At 35.7% G+C, this 21898-nt stretch overlaps 1 protein-coding gene across 1 annotated transcript in view; it reads right to left on the reverse strand.

Moving 5' to 3' along the window:
* Positions 1-104: 104 nt before the first annotated feature.
* Positions 105-21898, reverse strand: part of LOC110461052 (cubilin-like) — a 22218-nt gene continuing 424 nt past the window's right edge. Inside the window, exons 2-15 of the mRNA XM_021514324.1 lie at positions 12632-12671; positions 11403-11484; positions 10622-10713; positions 9895-10116; positions 9119-9214; positions 8280-8419; positions 7686-7899; positions 6481-6735; positions 3580-3737; positions 2755-2953; positions 2293-2465; positions 1149-1314; positions 168-237; positions 105-117 (exon numbers count right to left, since the gene is read on the reverse strand). Of these exons, the coding sequence (XP_021369999.1) occupies positions 105-117; positions 168-237; positions 1149-1314; positions 2293-2465; positions 2755-2953; positions 3580-3737; positions 6481-6735; positions 7686-7899; positions 8280-8419; positions 9119-9214; positions 9895-10116; positions 10622-10713; positions 11403-11484; positions 12632-12671 (1920 nt within the window). The remainder of the gene's footprint in view (positions 118-167; positions 238-1148; positions 1315-2292; positions 2466-2754; positions 2954-3579; positions 3738-6480; positions 6736-7685; positions 7900-8279; positions 8420-9118; positions 9215-9894; positions 10117-10621; positions 10714-11402; positions 11485-12631; positions 12672-21898) is intronic.

Below are 21898 nucleotides of genomic sequence, written 5' to 3' on the forward strand. Positions count from 1 at the left end.
ATCCCCAGAAATATTTAGAACAGGGAGTGCGATAAAAAAAGAACTCACATTTACACATAGGTACATCTTTATCAAAGGAACCGCCCTCCTGACAGGTGAGAGTGTCAGACTCCGCCCCTAGATACGGCGACAGGAAGTAATGTCCGGTCCGACAGGTCACTATGAGCCGGTCATCTATACGGATTTTGCTGGACTTTGGACTGACAACCACAGTGTCGGTGGTCAGGTCTGCACAACCTTAAATACAAAATACCAAAGCTAATAAGCATAAACTTTTGGGATTGTCCCCTGTATTTTTTGTACATACAGTAACCTCCCCTTAATTTTGTTACAGGTGTAACTGTAGAGCAAGAGGGCTAGGTTACTAAGTTGTTGACCATCTTGGGTACGTACTCATGAAACTGTTGTTATGCTCAAGCATTGATTTTGTGCGCAAGCGTAATTTCCTAGTCTAGTTATAAATTGATAATCAAATATATTTTTTTTCAATGATTTGGAAAAATATTCAAGAGATTTATATATATTTCTTTTCCAATATTTACATTTGACCTTTTGATAATTTTACATGATTGAATGAGTTACAAGAATGTTGGTTTGAGCACAGAATCCATGCTTGAGCATGAGAACCATTTCATGAATACGGGCCCTGATTTGGTTCTCCGACTAACTTTCTTGTAAGTTGCCTGAATTCTGTAGTACTGCCAAAAGGTCAAGTGTAAACATTGACAACAGTATTCTGCTTTAAGTCTCTCCCAAATTCTTCGAAATCAAAGACAAGATGTGAAGTTATTGTTTTTAAAGTTTGAGCATGAGAACAGTTTGATGAATGCTGGCCCAGCTGGTAGCTCAGTTGTTTAGAGTGATAGTGTACTGATGGTAAGCACTCAGGGTCCGAATCCTTTCCATTTTGTCATTCATCAGGCACCATTCTTGATTTTGGCCTCTTTTTTTTTAAAACATAAAAGTTTGACTGGGTAAGGATTTCTTTTCAGAAATTATTCATCAAAGCTACTGTAGTGCCTGTAAAAAAGTTTTGAATTCTCTAACATTTTTGGCAATGCTACAGATATCATTTAATCAAAATGTATGGTGGTATTATACGATATAACGTCAAAAACGTAACCTGCAACTTAAAGCTGTTTTTGTACCTGAAGAAAACATGGCTGTAAAACCTTTATCCTGTCCGTAAGCTCCGGTAGTAAACGTCATCAATATGGCATCACCATCAGCCGTTACTATTGTACCTGTAGCAGCGCCACTCAGACCGCCATTGTTGTGTAAGGGAGTGTCCTGATTGGTCGAGCCATTATACAGCTGTAAGTACACATATATGTAGAATCATTTAAATGAAATTTTATTTCACCTAGAGCCACTCACCTGATAAACAAACCTCACCTTATCTATAATTAGGTTGCTGCCTATCATTAAGGAATCATATGAAAACCAGGTTACCACTGAGCGTTCTAATTTATTTGAGATGTAACATGGCATATGATAATGGTCAATAAAAATACTTTGTGACGGTATTACCATGATATACCGTCGCACATTTCTCATTTGCATACAAAGCCCAAATGGCGATTGTTAGTGATGTCGATGACCCTGACCTACCCTGACACATCATGCAATTGATAAATTATGACATTACAGACAATAGCATGACCTCAAAAGGTCGATGTAATTCTGCTTCACTTTGGATATTTCTGACCTAACCAATTCATGGCAGAGAGACCTCAATTTTGAAGAAAACACTCAAAAATATCTTAAAACTGTCTTTTTTTGGGGTTGTTTTAGCTTATATGAATTAGAATGGGGAAAGTCCTCTTTTTTTTTTAAAGATTTGCAGCTGTATATCGTGATTATACTGTACGCATATATCTGTTTTACTGGCACCACAAAACTCAAAATACAGAAGGGTTATATCCCCTTATTACTAACTTAACCAAATGTTTTAATCTAAGGGATTATATTGCTTGGATATGGTTATACCCTTAATGATTTTTTCCAATGTTGCTGAAGTAAATATTTATATGAACTCATTTTAAGAACACTCATACTCGGACTATAAACTTTGTATAAACTTTGATGAAAATCTGTTGAGTGAAGTTGGTCATGACAGGACAGAACACTGAGACAGAACAGACATAGGTAACATAATAGGCCCCGTCAATACATTTGGAGCCCTGGAGTACAGGAGCACTGGAGCACAAAAAGATATTTATATATGTCTTTCCTATCAAAACCTATCCAGAATTTCTGGCTGATGTTGTTGGCACTACAAAATAACAATACCTTGACATAGTCCTTGTAGGCTTGTGTGTGGAAGTCTGTGAACTTGATGCTGATTGGCCGTCCAGAGACTGAGCGAAACTTCCAGCTACACTCTAGCTGATTGGTGTATTTCTTCACACCATACCCAGGGGAAGTAACTCTTCCACTGTCAGCCAGGAGGTCAAAATCACAACCTGAACACATTTTGAAAAGCGGTTCAATGTATATGTGAAAGATCACCATATTAAAAGCAATTTCCTTGATTTCAAACGATTTCGTTTTCCCTTTTTTTTTCAAAATCTGAAAATTCAGCTGTATTGTAAAGTCTGATGTAATATTTATGAGAAAAAAACACACCTCTATAATAGATCATTTTTAAACTTCAGAATATGCTTTGATATTTTCCTTTATATGCAATTGCACAAATACCTCTTTATCAGGAGAAAAACACAGCTGTTTATAAAATGAAACACAAGCACTTGCCCATTATATATGTTAGAATGATTCCTCTGCATTCCAGGTGTTGGACAAGTCGCATGGATACCAGCATTCTGTTGCCTGTTGCCATGACAACAATGGGTCCATCACTGCTAGAGGTCAAGGTCAAAAGGTCATCAGACAAAGGGTCATCGCCATCTTTAAATTTGATGACATCAGCTCCACATAGGTCAATATCTTTTACCTGTGTAAAATAATCAGTAATCCATAATTTTTGCATTATAGAATATTTTCCTCTTATGGTTTACTTTGACAGAGGAAATGTGATATTAAGAGAAACATGATATTAAGAGAATATTTACGTGTAAGAGAAACATGAAATTATGGAAAATATGATATAAAGAGTAATATGATATCCTTAATAACATGATATAAAGAGATGTTGTATTAATATAAATGTGATATTATGAGAAGAACTGTTTTTCTGTTAACATTTAAGGATCACAATCACACATGATAGGAGGAACAATGAACAAAAAAAGAGAGTGAATATGAGAATGGGAAAGGATGGGGATAGGGGTAAAGATAAAATGAGAGGGAGTCCAAGGGTGGATACATGGAAGGAGAGAATAATTGAGGATGGATAGGGAGAAGGGGTGGGGTAGTGTCGAATGGAGTAAGTAACAGGGCATTTTAAAAGCTGTTACATACGAGGGAGATGGTTAACGAGGGAGTGGGAAAGGGAGGGCATGGGTGGCGATGGAGTGAAAGGAAGTTGGGAATGATTACATGGACGGAGAGAATAATGTAGGGTGGAGATATTGGAGATGTGTTTCAGGATGCAGTATAATTTAACATTGCTCTACAAACCTCCACTGTCACAATCTCCCTCCCTGGGGACTGTATAACCCAGTCTACATCCATGTCCCCGGGGTGGGGGAGGGGATAGAATGGCGAGTAGAGCTGTTGAGGGTAGTTGGTTGTCACGACGCTTCCTCCAGTGAAAGGCAAGGTTCCTGCTGGGTACACTGAAACATAAAACCAGTGAAATCTATTTATATATTTACCTTCTAGGGCTGTTTACAATAAAAAGGAAAACACTATATCACAATACAAAGGTTTACTCTAAAACCTTAATAATAAGTTGCGGTTTGTTTTAATTTATGCTTATTCTCGAAGCGGGCTTATTTTCAAGGGTGTCTCATCTTCAAAGTCTTTCACACGCCATCAATGGCTTATTTTGAAGACTTTCCTGCTTTGCATAGAAAATATAATGCTACACAGGTTTTTGAATGAAACAAAAGTGTAGATGGTAGACGGACAGACACTGTGTTTACTTAAGAGGCACCTGCATCACTAATAAACTGATTTATAGTAACAGAAAGTTTGGGCCCAGTTGGTCAAATACAACTATAATAAATCTTCAATTTGGGCTTATTACATCATTGTGTAAGTCCCAAAGGACTAAACAAAATCATTCAACTGATTAATTTCGCTCCCTTCAATTGGCATGGCTGGTGCATAAGCAACTCATACGCTAACCTTGACATATGCAAGTTAACTTCAACAGCTGACCAAGTTAAACTGTCAGAAGGTTACTCCAAATAACAGGGTAACAGGGATATGCTTTACATAAGCTTGCAGATAATACAGATTTCATTTAAGACAGTACACAATAATGTAAAATGAAAGAGATCAATGTGCTTCTACCAGGGATTGAACACTCCGACACTCAGCTAAAGGGAAATTCTCTCGAGCGCAAATCTAGAATTATGTACTATCCAAAACCGCCATAATCATTCTTAATTTCTTTCAAAATTGATCAAAATTTACTGATAACTTCACAAAGTAACCAAATGTACTTTGACCCACCTCTCAAACTGATTTGTGCATTTTCAGCTACAATATCTAGTGAGTTTTCAATAACATGTACTATATGCATATGGAAGTGATTAGACTGGGTTGTTTTTTATTTCCTGTCAAACACATTGTGGATTCAGAGAAACAGGATATAACCTATTTTCATGGAAAACCAACTTGGCTCTGTGCCAAACATAAACAAGGGTTTTAAAAGCCATGGGGTGAATTACACCAATTCTTATTAATATTTCAATGGTGTTATTTACATACGTTCGATAAATCAATATATATACCTTGAGCGACATTATCGTTTCATTCTAGCGATGAATGAAATGCACGCAGAAATTGCAAATTACTTGACATTTTACAGGTCCAGGCTTCAGATTGTGAAAAGATTGCTTGACCATAATTTTCTGGTTTTCTATGAATATGATTAAATCTATAGCTGCGCAGTGCTGACACATTTCTTAATAGAAATTCCTTAATAGAAATTACAGACTGAGTAAAATCTGTCTAAATCAACCTCTACCAGGAACAATTCCTATAGCCAGTGGTTACCTGTAATTTAGCACACCTTTGTGGTGTTCTAATAAAAAAAAATTCATAGACTACTGATTTTATAGTTAGGCCAATTAACTAATTGATTCTCAATGAAATTCATGATCGATTTTTGTCAGAATAATTGCATGTTAATATGATGGAGTTTTCAGTAGCTTGATTCCTGATTTCCTGAGAGTTTAAAGCAGCAGAAGTCTCCTGAGGTCTGTTTCTAGCTGCTCTTGGCATCGCCAGACTTACTCAAAAACTTTTACTTTTATAGTTTGTAAGCCCACTCGCATCCAATTTGGACTAAAAATTACAAATTCTACGTTCGAGTTTTTGATATAGATCATAAATACAACATGGGTCATTGACTTGCCACAACAACATGGAGAGTATCACAATATATATCTTCAAAACAATTACTAATTGATCACCGGTTAGTTAAGGGTAGTGATGGGCTGATGACAATTTTTAATCAAAAATCAATTGGTTTGCCCTTTCCGATTCCGATCACCGATTACAAATTAAAGTGTCAAATGGACACAATGTAAATTATGCACTGAAAGTCATTCATTCTTAGCACTTTTACTTTATCATTGACAAGTTTGAAATCCATTTATTGTAAAAGAACAAAACCGTTAATTATGTATAGTTTACAACTCTGTCTATTGTCAATAGACTGAAACTGCTTTGCTCAATTTATCATTTCCTTTTTTTGTATCAAAATAACTCCAAAAAGCATCGATTTGATTCAGACACACCAGTGTTATGATCATTACACACATGTAAACCTAGCAGTAACCAGGAGATCATTTGACCACAGGATGTAAATATTGAGTTTGTGTGAGTTTGGACTTGAATTTGGGAGTTTCGAGGGAGATTGGTAAATTTTGGTCAAAATGAACTTGAAGGAGTCTCCCTCCTAATGTATTGATGTAGCAGTAGTGTTTAACCCTTTCCCTGCTGTAGACCATAATGGACTCATCCATATCAATACATGGTCAAGTCTACTAAAGTTACATAGGGTTGAAAGGGTTAACTTTATTTGCATATTCAGTCCCATAAAACTATGAGGTGAATATATGCAATTGATCATCAATCAGTTCACTACTTCTGATTAAAAACTGATTATTGATTATGATTTTAAACCCATTGTCCATCATTAGTTAGCGTAACTAATGATCAATCATAATATTTCAAATGATTCCCAACACTTGTAACACCTCTATTTACAGCGCTTACCTGTAAATAAATACCTCTATTTATACTCTTACCTGCAACTCAAACAGTCAATAATTTCGAACCTGTTATAATAAGTACCAGTACATCTTTACTCACTACTTACCTGTAATTAAGTAAATGATTTACCTGGATATCCAATTGACAATGGGCATGACTTGACGTACAGGTGAGAACCAATTTCCTGTACAGGTATTGCCACCTCAGACAGCAGGTAACATGTCCCCGCCCCCGGGAGATACCGCACCCCCATACAGTTAATGCTCTCTTCACATCGTCCCACACAATATCCGATGTCCTCGCCCTCGGGAATGGGTGTGACACCTCCAGACTGGCCATCGCTTTCCTTCATGTTCTCAAGGAGCGACATTTCACATCTGTATTCTGTGGAAAAAGGAGGATTCTTGTTCATTCTAACTCCAGCAATCTTGAAAACTAACTTCTCAGACAATCTTATGTTTCGGTCATCAATAAAATTCAAGGAACAAAATCATTTGTAATTGGCTATGCATGTTTAAATGATCAGGGATGATTTCTATTTTGAACAATTGCATTGGCAACTTTGGATACCAAAACATTGTGAGCTATCAATTAAAATAAAGTACCCATCTCCTGCTAAATATTGGCAGCAAAAAGGAGCAAAGGGCCATAACCTTGTAAATAATTGAGCATGCAACCACATTTCAGCATGTTACACTCGGTCATTACAAGTGAAACTTGGATTCACAGTTTGGCAATTGAAGGCGAAAGAGTTTATGAGATATACTTCGGACTAGTACCACTGAGGACTAAATAACTGCATTAAATGAAAGATTCAAAAAGCGTATGCTACCATTAAAACTGATTAAAATTTCAAATCAAACAAGAATACCAATAGGTCAGCGAGGGCACTGCCATGTGCCAAACAATACATGCGCACTCCCCTCTCCCATGTTCTGTTTTTAGTAGCAGTGACCTTGACTTTGACTTTAGAAATTTTCTTGATCTTTCTTGCAAATTGATAGATCACAGTGTGAACATATCACAGTGTATATAACCATGTCAAATTTGAAAAAGATTAGACTTATGGATTCCGAGAAAAGGACTGTACTCCCGCTGTCTGTTTTCAGTAACAGATATTCTTAGATTATCTACGGAAATGAAAGTGTTGACGGAGGGACAGACAGAGGGACACCATGATAACTATATACTGGGCACCCGCATCTCCGATGCCGGGCCCAAATGAAATATCCAAGTAAAATTAAAACACATACAAAAAATATTTTTTCACATTAGGTATAAGTTATAAATATGTTTGAAAATTAATCCTTAGCGAAATTCCATCATGGACTCACCAGTGTACCAGGAGAATCTAAAGCTTCCGTTGTTTTGGTTGGAACCGTCCGAGAGGAATCGGAAGATGAGGAAATTATTGGAACTAGATAAGGACTGCTGTATCCGAGACAACTTTCCTGTTAGTCGGGAAAGACATCGGCTCTCCTCCACTGTAGCGCCACCTATCCACACCTCAACATAGTCAAGGCCATGTTCAAGGTCAAAAGCTGTCACCTGCAAAATATTAGTGCATGTTATGACAATTTTTTCTCAAGAACCTGCTAAAAATATTCCAAAGAAATGATATTTAGGGGTTAAATAGAATATTCTTACGGAAGTTTTACAGCTTCTTCAGTAAACAGATCAGGAAAAGCAGGTTCTAAATGAACATCCATATGACCAAGTTTTGTGCCCAGCCCCCTGCACAGTTACAATCTTCCTTTACACAACCATGGATTCCAAGGCCAAAAGGAACAAGTACACTATATGTTGGCTCTGAGTCAGGAGAGATCAAAATGTTTTTAATAAGTAATGTAACTTTTCAATGACCCAGAATCTGCAGATGTGCGTTCATCGCAGTGATTCGTAAATTTGCGAAGTACCAACAAACTTACATTGACCTGTATGTGTGACCCTGGAGGTCCCTGTATGACCCAAGTGCACAAGGCACGTTCAGGGTACTGTCCAATCACAGCTCCCATGGGGCTCACAACTTCTCCCTCTGTTCCATCTTGGAAGAAGGTACAGGCATCTTCTGAAATTCACAGAACAATGACCGACTGTTTTAACTAATTTTCACATTTGTTTTAACTATTGTGATGTATAATTGTAGTTTTAACTACCGTGATGTATGATTGTAATTTTAACTACTGTGATGTATAATTGTAGTTTTAACTACTGTGATATATAATTGTAGTTTTAACTACTGTGATGTATAATTGTAGTTTTAACTACTGTGATGTATAATTGTAGAATCATTAAATAAATTAAGATAATCATGGAAGAATAACTTAACTGAATTGTCAAATTTCAACATTTTCCCCCTTAAAACTACCATCTTATGAAAGCAACAGAAACCATGTTGAAACTATGTTTTTCAAAAAGTACCCTGGGCACTTGGCAATTGGGGAAAATAAGATCAACAGCAGAAACTTCCAAAATTCCCCAAAATAACCATAATAGCTATTTTTTCATGCATGTATGTAAATTACTGAGAAGGGGTGAGACTCTTAGACCAGAATAAAGGACAGGGAGCACTTATAAGGGATGGGGTACATATTACCTTAACTACATTGTAACCTTGTATTTTCATATCTAGTCCAGACACTTTGTAATTAATGCATGACCTTTTTTTATCTCCCTTATATTAATGCTTAGGCAGTAATTTACATACATGCTTTCAAGGGCAAACAAACCACATTAATTTTCAACCTGAATCTATATGGAAACTTACCACAATCCCTCTCGTCGGACCTGTCACCACAATCGTCCACCTGATCACACAGAGATTTCCTTGCCACACAGTTGCTGTTGGCACACTGGAAACTTCCTGTACAAAACAGCAAACACACATGATACGATTACTGTATACTGGGAAATTTACATTGTAGTTTAATTTTCGCCCGCCTAAAAAGGGTGAATTTTTCCTTACAGCAAACATTTGTAAACAACTTTATAGGCATAGAACCAAATGTGAAGGGAGAATTTCATAATGGGCAAAAATTAATTTTACCGCCGAAGGGCGTAAATTTGACTGGGTGAAAATTTCCCAGTTTACAGTAGCTTTGATGAATTTCAATTTGAAGTCTTGTGTTTGAAAACTAAATTGAAGCAGACAGATCACAAAACTACTTGCTGACACATGTATCAAAAACACTCCTTCATTGAACTGATCAAGTCACTGTCAATGAAGATTATATGCTGAAATAAAATAACTGATATCTATAAGAAAACTCAGTAAAGTTATCTGTTAAAGTAACATTATAAGGTTTTTCAACACATGAAGCCATCAATTGTTCAACTTGTTTTCCAAAGGACTTCTTGTGCCTAGCGACTTTGGTGAAATATTACACAAGGATGTGTTATTTTGGAAAATATGGTGATTTCCATTGATTTTGGGAAAATACAGAAGAATTGTCCATGTCCAAAGGCCTTATAACAGCCCCAAATTCACATTTAAAATAAAATAACTTTAGGCTTTTTTCTTCCAAGTGTACTGAGTTCTTTTACCTGCTGGGCAAGGAGACATTTCACATGCAAATGGGAACAACCAATCACAAGAGTCCATGTACCAAAGGTATTGATTGGTCGATATGTTGACATAAGTACAATCCCCCTTGTTAGTCCTTGGTTCATGCTCCGCCCAAACACCAACCCTGACATTGGTCATCTGTCCGTTGCCCCACTTGCCGAAGGAAGCATCATCGCCTTGGTAACCAATTCTATTGTAACCTAATCGAATATAATAGAATGAAATCCTTGAAAATTAATGAAAATATAAAAGTGTATGCAATTGATTTCCTTTTCACTTAGCTCAGATGAGCCAAAAAATATCTTGAAAACTTTTAGAGTTTTTTCCATATCGGACATTTGTCACAGGATCCTATACATAATATATGGCATCGATAAACAGAAGACTCTCTTTATTTCCTTTGAAACTGTTAGGCCATTTACACTTTTTTTGCATCATTGGCTATTCAAGTACTTCAAAGCCTGATCAATATCCTACTGAGTTGCTTAATTATTTGATAAAATTATTTCAATTTGTAAAAACATGTTATTTTCATACAGATACAGTAACAAACTTCACACAAGGATTTCTCAAACTAGACCCTTTCTATCTAATTTTGTTCATTTTGATCAAGACAATCCTATTCCTGGAGATCCTGAAAGACAAACTCCACCCCCTTAATTCCCACCCACCTCCAGTTTTATTTTTATTTGGAGTGATACATACCAATCCAATAGGTGGAAACTTGGTTGTCCCACAGATCAGCCAGCCAGTCATTCAGCACATATCCAGTAGGCTCTGCTAACCACGCTCCATATCTGTGTCATAATAATTTTTGTGGAATTTAATTATATATTAATTATATATTAATTTAGAACTTAATGATTTGCATCATTTGATTATTTACAAGGGAATTCAGCATTACTATAGCAATCAAACCCAGGTTTCACTGCCTCATGTCAATATATGGCTGAACTGTACATGCGCTTCTAAAGGAAATTATTAAGAAAAAAATGTAGAAGTGGAGCTAATTAGCATAGTCTGGCCTTTCTAAGGGAGAAAATTATGTGACAAATTCAAAATATTTAAGAAATACATAAAAAAAGAAAATGAATAGGGCATTCTCCAACCTAAGTTTGGAGATTTAGCAAGAATGATTTAATATTGTGAAAATGGTTCCGTTTTCACTATCGTAAATATCACATGTAAGCACCACATTACTGTTGGTTCAATCACTGTGCATTTTGTTAATCAAAACTTTATAACATGTTTTTTATCATTAATTTGGAAATTAGACCTATATTGATCATGAAATTGGGGAGGTAATCTAAATTTTTGGAAAATTAAACACTTTTTTGCTAGGGTAAGCAGGCTGTATTTTGCTGTAAAATGAAACCAAAAAAATCACTGCTTTGATATAAAAACAAAAAAATAACAATTCAGAATAAATTCTGCAATCAAATAGTATAAGAACTTTTCATGTATACAAAGATTTTTAAAGTCTTACTTTTTGCAATATGTATTTGCAGCTTGCCAAGTTTTAGCAGTCTGTATCGGTAAATAACAACGTTCATATCCCTTTGTCCAACCTGGAAAAATATGCACAAACACAAGATAATTTCTTACTGTCACTTTCACCATTAATTGAAAATCTTGCATGTTGAAGGTCACACTTAATGTTAAAATATATTTTTTTAACATCATCGAAGGTCATTCTAACGTGTTGAAAAATTCTTGCATCTTTTAAAATTGAACAGTTATTTTTTATTTTTATTTATCTGAAGTTCAAACTTTATTTTAATTCTGTATATCATTAAATCTAGTAATGGGCAATTGGTTAATAATCATAATTGGAGGTAGTAAACCGTTCGATTGCATAATCGGTTAAATGTTATGGGGTTGAATATCCAAATAAAGTGAGAAAACATTATGTATACTGTTACATCAATAGACAGAGTTGTAAAGTATACATACTTAGGTTTCATTCTTATATATATATATAATGAATAGATTTCAAGTAACTTTTATGCAGTTTTATCAATCGTATAGTAAACGTCATATGAATAAATGACTTTCAAATCATACTTTATATTGTATGCATTTGACGCTTTGATTTCAATAATAAAACACTTATATTGATTATGGAATTTGTAATCAATTATCATAATTGGAAAAGTCAAACCAATCGATTTTTGATTGTAATCGATCATCAGACCATCGCTTTATATCAAACTTTCTAAGTTGAAATCATCCATGCATCTATCAAGGTCATGCAATCTCAATGCTTTTCCCGTTAATTTGTTATAAATATAAAATTAGCAATGTACTTCCAATGTATATATATACACGATTGATCTACCTAATATCCAATTAAATGCTACTAAATAATTCAGTCACTCTCATTCATAGCATTTCTGTATTAAATTAACAAACAATCTCTCTACACTTAACTTAACTTATTTTATTATTTACAAACATAAATAAACTTACTTTATATCCAGAAAAGTGTGGCGATGTAACTCTATTATTATTCGAAATTGTCCAACATTATCTTTTGAAATCTGGTCATGCAGATAATTCTCTTATATCTCTACCACAGGTACCAGACGAGGCTATATTACCTGTGATCTACATTGTATTATGTTAATATTTGTTTTTCATTTTAGATATAGACGGAGACGTATAATACGTCTCTGATATAGCTATTCATGTTTACTATATTAATGAAAAACTTACCATCCTGGCAAACAGTTACCAATGCTTGTGCTTGTATCTTCTGAAAATAAATTAAGTCATTATTGTTATTAAATATTTATATTTAAGAACCAAGCTTTGTTTTAGCCGAGTACAGTTGTTATTCACCATCTTTTAACAATGTCTCGTCTAAATAATTTCATAAAGGCTACACCATTAAATTCGACCTTGCCCCCATTACAAATTACAATGTCAAATGTCCACTCGCATTCACAGTGTGGGCGTTTTAATGTGGTGTTGTTTAATGTGGTTAAAAACTTTAAGTGAAACTAATTGTAAAAAAGAGCACTTTTGTTTTAATTTTCCAAGATGTTTCCAGGTGTGCAATGACCTGATGACGTCTAAATAATACTACTACGGAATTAAATTTGCTATCTAAGTCCGTGGTAATACAGAAAAGTTACACCGGAGGTTAGTCCATGTGCAAGCCCCGAGAAGCAAAAGTTAACTTCCCCTTCGTACTGTGACCACGGAATTAGATGGTATATAAGTAGTCCGTGTTGTGACTTCGATTCCCTAACTCTCAATGTCAAATCATCAGAATCCATGACATTTCCGCATGCACAAGGCACCAAAATAAATAAATCTGCACCTACATGAAGGAAGCTCAGAAAATCAGACGAGATTACAACAGCCTCAATTTAGCAGCTTCACCAACATTTTCTCTGCTGATCTGATTCACTGAAACGTTTTCATTTCGTAGAAAAATATTTTGGCGGGAAACTTGTGCCAAGGGGACCGTCACGTAATACGACGGACATGGATAACTAATCTCACTGCATACTTCCCATCTCTCACAATGGAAAACTGTGGGAAATAAATAACTTGCTACCACAGTCCACTCACAAATAATCCCCTTTCAAGGCCAATCATGATTACATGACCATGAAAGGGTGTGTGCCCAGTGGACTGTGGCTACAAATGCTGTAAGAAAGGGGAGATAATCAGTCAGTGAGTAACGATGAAGTCAATACAGTAGAGGATAAACTTAGTTGACACATTTAAAATAAGGGGAAAAATGAAAGTTAAAAATGGTAATTTCTTGATTATCAGATTATCATGAAAAATATTTCCTTATCATGTGAGAGGATAAGCATTTCCCGGAAAAGTTTATAATCTTCAGGAGCTGTTCCTTTATAAATACAAAATTGCACATTCAAATATAACATTCATTGAAAGAACTGGAATTTCTTAGGGATTAAGATAAACCCTTACATTGTATATATAAAAATGTTTTCAATGTCTTGTACCTTTGCCACATCTTGAAAATTAAACTGAAAAATGTAGTCAGAAATTCAACATTACTGCATACTTCCTAACTCTCACAATGGAAAACTATTGGCAATAAATCACTTGCTACCACAGTCCACTGCACACATAATCCCCTTTCATGGCCAGTCATGACTTAATGACCATGAAAGGGGGCCGGGTATGCCCAGTGGACTGTGGTCACAAATGCTGAAAGAAAGGGGAGATAATCAATAAGTAAGTTATAACGATGAAGTCAATACAGTGGAAAGGATAAACCTAATTGACACATTTAAAATAAAAATAAAATGGATACAGTTAAAAATGGTAGTTTCATGATTGAAAAACAAACCAACAAAATTACACAGTTGGCAGCGTTATTGGTTTCCTTATCACGTGAGAGCATAATTAAGCACTTCCTGGAAAAGTTGATAATCTTTAGGAGCTGTTTCTTATACAAAATTGCACATTCAAATATACCATTAATTGAAAGAAATAGAATTTCTTAGGGATTGATCAACCTTTACATTGTTTGTATGAAACTGGTTTCAATATACTGTACCATTGCCACATCTTGAAAACTAAACTGAAAATGTAGTCAGAAATTCAACAGTGTTTCCTGTATTTTGTTCTAATCGTTGAACAGACACTCCTTTCCTTCCCTGACACTGGAGCTGGAAAGTAATCCAAAAACACTTGTATCCATTATGAAGGATACACTCAAACTTGGCTATTGAGAATAGATATAAACTTACCTGGTTCTGATTAGTACGCACACACACAGGTATATGTAAATTATCTGCAGTGTAGGGTAGGTAAAAAGATTGTACAGGTGAACATTTTTTACTCAATTTTTCTGTTTTGTTCGAGTTGGGAAGCATGCAGTAAGCCAGTTATTGCATGATTTCTCGTCACTCGGGACTTATTACACCCTCGCTTCGCTCGGGTGTAATAAATCCCTTGTAACTCGAAAACCATGCAATAACCTTTACAAATTCCGTGTGTACGACAGCCTCCGTTATCAGTGGCAGCTTCCATGAGGGGGAAATTGAGGAAATTGTGAAAATATTAAATTTATTAAAGAAAATTATAACGGCCGGGGTTTCTTGAAGCCCAAAAATAACGTCTGGATCCGCCACTGGTCATCCCAGGGATGTGTATCAATCAATACATCGGGTCCTATGACACCATCTAGCTACTACTTCCACCAGATGTATTATAAACAAAATAATGTAGTAATTCTGAGTATTTTTGGTTTGTTTACACACCAATTTCACGCTTCAACCACGCTCTGCTGAAGCCAGAACTTGTCCGCTAGAGGGCGCTCGTATCATTGAACACCGATCAAGGGAGATAATTAGCCAACCTCACTCGAAACATATTTAATAAGGCAAAGAGGAAGTTGCAGTTCCCTCCACAACACACCCCTGGTTATCCCTAGCGAAAATATAATTAATCCATCTCACAACGGCCGGTGATAATACATTATTTTGTATATAGACTGACGTAAAAGCCATTAAATTAATTTTAATTCCCTGTTTATGGCCGCAGAAATAGCTCTTCCAAGCTAATGTTTGTATGTTTATGGTATGCGACGTTAAATAACTATTCCTGTATCTTGTTTAGTTGTGTCGCGGATTTATATTAGATCTATCCAAGTCCGTGGTTTTATCTCTGGTAAAATACTTGCCAACGTTAACCCTCCCTAACTTTTAGAAGGGAGACTCCCGATGTTGGCCCCTTAAATTTAGCATTTTCAACCAGTGAATTTACATTTACATATAACCATTTCTATATTCTAAGATCTAATGATTTAAGCTAAAAGAACAACTCAAAATATGTCTTCAAATGGTTATTTTGTCTCTAGAGGGGTATATACACGTACTTTATTTAGATTTTAATTTTGAGCGAGCATAATCCCCATGGATTGTTTTTGAAAAATGGCTAGTATGTTCAAGGAACATTTTAGTGAGGTACATGTAAGTTTTTTTATAACCTTGTCACAAAATTCTTCCTGATATTATAGTTTGATACTCCTTGTGAACAATTCATGTTGAGAAACTGACAAAAGGCAATGTTATCTTGGCGTTTTTAATCAGTAGCCGTACGTTTTATTGGCAGATATCGGTGAATTTCTTGCTAACAAAATGTCTTTCCAGCCGAGGAGAGAAGGTAACTCCTCGCTTAGCACAGGCATTTATTCTGAATCAAAATCGTCTTTAAACAGCATCTCAAAATGAGTGTATATTACGTTTAAACCTTTTTATATCGTACTTTCTGCGGTTTGAAATTCTCACTGCGGCACCCTCTCAGTGCGTGCATGCTCTTATTGAACCTGTTCGTTTTTATTCAAATCCAAATGTGAACAGAAATATCTGATTATAGGTTAATATTATGATATTTATAATTCTTACTTGCGATGTATTGTGTATATTCAAGAATGTGGTATGTGTGTAGTAAAGGTCGACAGCGTAGTGCTGTATATGTGTTGCGCTATTTCAGTCGTAGCTATTTTTATCACCGGCTTTCCCAAAAGATGAAACTGACCACACTGGACGTCGGCTTCAGGTCATGTCATTGTCAACTACATAAACTTTCGTTAGGAGGTATATATTTTCAGTATAGACTGGATTTTCAGGTTGTCATTTGACTAAATAGCCCCTTTAAGTAAGAATTACCGAAATTGATATAAACTCTTAAAAACGTGTGAAATTAATCTGAACATCTCACTTTAGGTCTAAATATAGCTGTAACAAATTCTAAGGTCCCTGTGGCACGATAAACCCCCTTACGATGGCATTCACTTAATTATTTCAAGAATAAGACAACGGCGACGGACGCTGCGCCATACCTCCAGGCATGGGATCTTATAACTACAAATTGAGGTAGGAACTACCAGGGCGCCACCAAATCGAAATTGGGAGTACTTGTTATTCCAAATGTCTTGCCTTTAACAAAAAATCTTTGCCAACATTTCTTGAACAGACACTGCATGTACGAATCGGATTTTAACATGTATTGATCAAGGTCCATGAAGCTCCTGTACGTTCCCTGTATTGAACCACCTTCGTGAAATACACCGCTTACTCTAAATACCATTATCCCATCACGTTCATAAGTAGACTTAGACAAGACGGCAGGAGAAATCGATATCTACGTGTCATGATATTAGAGGTATACAAATAAATCATTCATGTATTTGTGCAGGAGATGCTCTGGTTTGTTTCTGCCCCCGCCTCATTATGGTAGGTTCATATTGAGTGATCCTCTGTTCCGTCACTCCCATAATTATAAGGACACGAAGTGGGGGTGGGGGGTACAAGATAATATTCGGACCCATCTTCATGTTTGTGACAAGAATAGCAATACAGGGAATTATGTTCACTGTTTCATGCGACGTTAAATACAAATTCCTGTATCTAAGGAGTAACATCCGGCGTTTTCGTGTCGTCATTTCCGTATTGCGTAAATAGCACGTGCGTGACGATGATATGTCGCGTGACGATGATATGTTAACACTCGTTATCGAGACGTTACTGGGAAACGTGTTTGTAATGAACAAAGACAAATTCTTCATGCAATGATCACACATTCTTCAGAAATTGACTCACGGGTTAATTGCGAAAGGGCGGTGCCTCCTTAAATAAACGCTTGATAAAGAATATTTGACTTTCAAATACATACTTTACACAGCAAAACAATTTAACACTTTGATTACTCCGATACCAAGACTAACATTGACTCACGGGTTAGTTGCGAAAGGATGGATCTAGGCTCATTAAAAAGAACGCTTGGTCACAATCTGATTAAAATCATCTGTTACATGGCTCCGCCTGAACGATGTTCAGGCGTAGTACGAAGTTAACGAAGCCATGTAACATATGATTTAAATCAAATTGGTTTGATCAAGTCCTGTAGTATATACTATCTTTGGGGGAGGGTGTTTTTTTTTATTGAGTGTTGATCTTTACCCCTCAAACGACTCATAGCGATACATACGACTACGCCATGTACATGGTAACTGATTGTCATGTCCCTGTGATCGGCCCGTCTGTACACATTGGCAAGACTTTTCATTTAATACCAACTTCGTTTCATTTCATTTCGTTAACAATATGATATAATACAAAACGTAATTATTGAAAAGGGATTTAAAAACAAGTTTTACAACTTATACAGACTTCGTTTTCCCCCATTTTTCTTAAACTAGGAGTTCAACAGTCGTTAAACGTCATACATGGGTACACTTTGAAGAATACTACACGATATATCAAATATAGGTCAATGTGGCATAACGTTTCAGCTTCACTGACTTTCATTAATAATAATAATAAACTTTATTTATTGAGGATACAAAACCTGTTTAGCAAAGCTAATCTTCCACAGGGTCCTCTGTTAGTAAAATTGGTTAGTTAAAAGACAAAGTAGTATCACAGCAAATAAATGTACATAAAATAATTGTTGGTCTACTAAAACAGCAATTCATATCACAGTTATTTCATAATTTAAACGGTCGTTCAATACAATTACAATAAAATTATCACAGAAGCACGAAATATATTCCGTGCTTAACCCATTATGGTTTTCATTAAAAGACAAATTGTCTAATTTACATATATGCTAATGTAGCAAAAGCTAAAAATTGACAGAATACACGCTAATATAGCGAAAATAAAACAAATCAAAGCTGTATCTAAAAAGTATAATAGTAAAAATAAAAGACAATTAAACCGCATTCTTAATGTTACCAATCATATTTTGTTTGAGTTTTGTCAAGGAGGAAGAGAGTCTTACTTCAACCGGTAAATTATTCCAAATCTGGCTCCCTTGTACCAAAAAGTGTTTGGAATAAAATGTGGTACGGTGTTTGGGTACCTTGACAGAGTTTTGGGATGCTGATCTAGTATATCTGTTGTTAGACAAATTAAATTGATTAGAAAGATATCCTGGAACTAGATTATTTATACATTTGTACACCATAACACCTCTTTTGAATTTCAAATATTCGCCAATTGGTAACCACCCTAATGAAGAAAACATTTCTACTGATGGTGTATCAAATGGAGCATCCAACAGTAATCTTGCAGCTTGTTTCTGCGCTTTTGACAGTTTTTGTAGAAGATTTAAAGAGCATCCGCTCCATACTGTGCTACTGTACATGAAGTGGGGAAAAATACATGCATGAAAAAATTTAAGTCTAGCTGAAAGTGGTAAATATTGACGGATGCGTCGAAGTAAACCCAAACCACTGTTAATCTTTGAAACAACAGATGCTATGTGATCTAACCAAGATAAACTGTTGTCAATTTTTACACCAAGAAGTTTTTCACTCTTTACTTGTTCAATACATTCCTGATCTAATATTAGGCTTAGAGCAACATCTATTCTGTTAAGTTTCTGTTTTGTGGCAATAACCATACATTTCGTTTTATTCCTATTTAGAATCATTTTATTCTCATTACACCAGTCTTGGACTTTACTCAGATCAGCTTGTAACTCATCCTGTACAATAGAAATAGAACTTCCAGATGCACACAGAGTCGAGTCATCAGCATACATATCTGTACCTGATTTTAGCCCAAGAGGTAAATCATTGATAAAAATAAGAAACATCAGGGAACCTATTATGGAACCCTGTGGAACACCATGGAACACTATGAGTAACACTTTCATTAAACTTTCATTTAAATAAAAATAAATGCTAGAATCAAGGCGATTGGGGCTATGGTTGTTTGCAATGCTTTTCCCTTTGTTCTAATGCTATTTCTGACAAAAAGTATAGGTATATATGGCATTAGGCTAATTACAATTGTCTTCCAAAGTCGCATTTTATTGCATTCTTTTTCAATGTAAACAATCAAACTAACGATACACAGCCTTTATGGTGATTGTAAACACGCTAACCAATACATTGCCAATGACCAGGGTCCAGTTTTTAAAGCATTGTTAGCTGTTAAATTTTGAATGACAACCGTATTTGTTCGCATCATAATTTGAATTAATTTATAATCAAATGGTTTCCAAACATCATTAATTCAAATAGTTAAGTTAATTGCAAAATATTCAGTGAAAAACTGTAATTAAACATTTGAGAGAATGATCGTTAACCTAAAAAATATTTGAACAATTGGTTTATGTTAAAAACTTACAAGTATAATTAGCTTCACTAGACATGATTGATTTGAATAAAATGAAATCAATATTAACAGTTATTAAATAAGTCACAAAACCACGCTTGTATGAAATTGAAAAGACAAACTTGAACAAGAAATCATAAACACCTCGGAAAAATATGTCTGGTAATTTTTGGTTTTAACTGATTAAGCTGACAAGGTTTTGAACATCCGGTACCGTGTGATTATTGCGGGTTCATTAATAAGTCAACACAGCGATACATGTAAAACGCCTCTTACGTGCGGGAGTCAGTGGACCGTGACTATTTCTGTTTGAACTCGAGGAATGACAAATGGAAGCGAAACATAAATCTATCGCCTGGGAAGTAGCATGGTGTCTGGGTTCATTGTGTTTAGCTAATTAGTACAAGTATGGAAACATTGTTGAAATGCGTTGGTACATTAGTTTTACAAGATATAATAGATATACAGTAAAATGATTTAAACTAAACTTCACACGTTTTTTTAGTTTCATGTCTATATCATTTAATCGTTATGCTTCGCCTTTTTTAATCATTGGCGTATCAGCATGTACGAGAATGGTGATTTGACTTTTGTGTGTGGTTTTACTTCGTTCGTGTAGATTGGATAAATTGTCTTATATGGATAGTGGGATATTAGGTCCACATAAGTCACCCCATAAAACCATGCATTGGAATACAGTAGGCCCACATGAGTCGCCTCATATGATCAGCAGTGTGATACAGTAGGCCCACATGAGTCGCCTCATATGATCAGCAGTGTGATACAGTAGGCCCACATGAGTCGCCTCATATGATCAGCAGTGTGATACAGTAGGCCCACATGAGTCGCCTCATATGATCAGCAGTGTGATACAGTAGGCCCACATGAGTCGCCTCATATGATCAGCAGTGTGATACAGTAGGCCCACATGAGTCGCCTCATATGATCAGCAGTGTGATACAGTAGGCCCACATGAGTCGCCTCATATGATCAGCAGTGTGATACAGTAGGCCCACATGAGTCGCCTCATATGATCAGCAGTGTGATACAGTAGGTCCACATTATTTGCCTCATATGATCTGCTATGGGGAAAACAGTAGGCCTACCTTACACATCTCTTGATTACCAATGGGAAACAGTAGCCTACCTTACACATCTCTTGATTAATAGTGGGAAACAGTAGGCCCCACTTTAATCGCCTTATATGACAATACAGTGAAATAGTATGTATGTATCCTTTTCCATTGTCACCTTATACACTAGAAAAACCACAGGGATTAACATACATGGTAAATAGAATGTTATACAAAGAACTGATCGATCATACATAAAGACTCGGATAAATACGATTTTGTCAGCTTAACAACATATTAAGGTAAAGTTTAAATTGATCTTTTTATATTGATATATTTCCGTTTCAGCTGCAGGTTCCTCCAGTATTTCCAGAAAAAAAAATGCATTCATAGAGTTATGACGCAATTTGATCAGCGTCATTTTGAAGCTTCTCCTCCCGCCTCGAATAACATGAGACAACCATTAGATGCAAATAACGTTGGTGACGTTAGACTGTTTCAGGGATCTTGTTTGCACTGACGACATTTCAATATCGAAATCATAGGGGAATATATGTATTAAGGTAAATACTAATTGAAAAATTAGAATATTAGTATATATAAGGTAATCGCAATTTTTCAATGTTCATGGCGGTATGAACGCAAATCAGTTATATGTTTTTACTGGCGGGCTTTACGGTATATGTACGTTACCGATTCGGAGGCTTCATGGGATATGTATAAACTGTGTAACCGATTTACGTTCATACAAGCATGGAATTGAAAAAAGGTGCCGTTCAATCCTTATAAAA

The sequence above is a fragment of the Mizuhopecten yessoensis genome, unplaced genomic scaffold (assembly GCF_002113885.1).
Source record: "Mizuhopecten yessoensis strain PY_sf001 unplaced genomic scaffold, ASM211388v2 scaffold10553, whole genome shotgun sequence".
Taxonomy (NCBI): domain Eukaryota; kingdom Metazoa; phylum Mollusca; class Bivalvia; order Pectinida; family Pectinidae; genus Mizuhopecten; species Mizuhopecten yessoensis.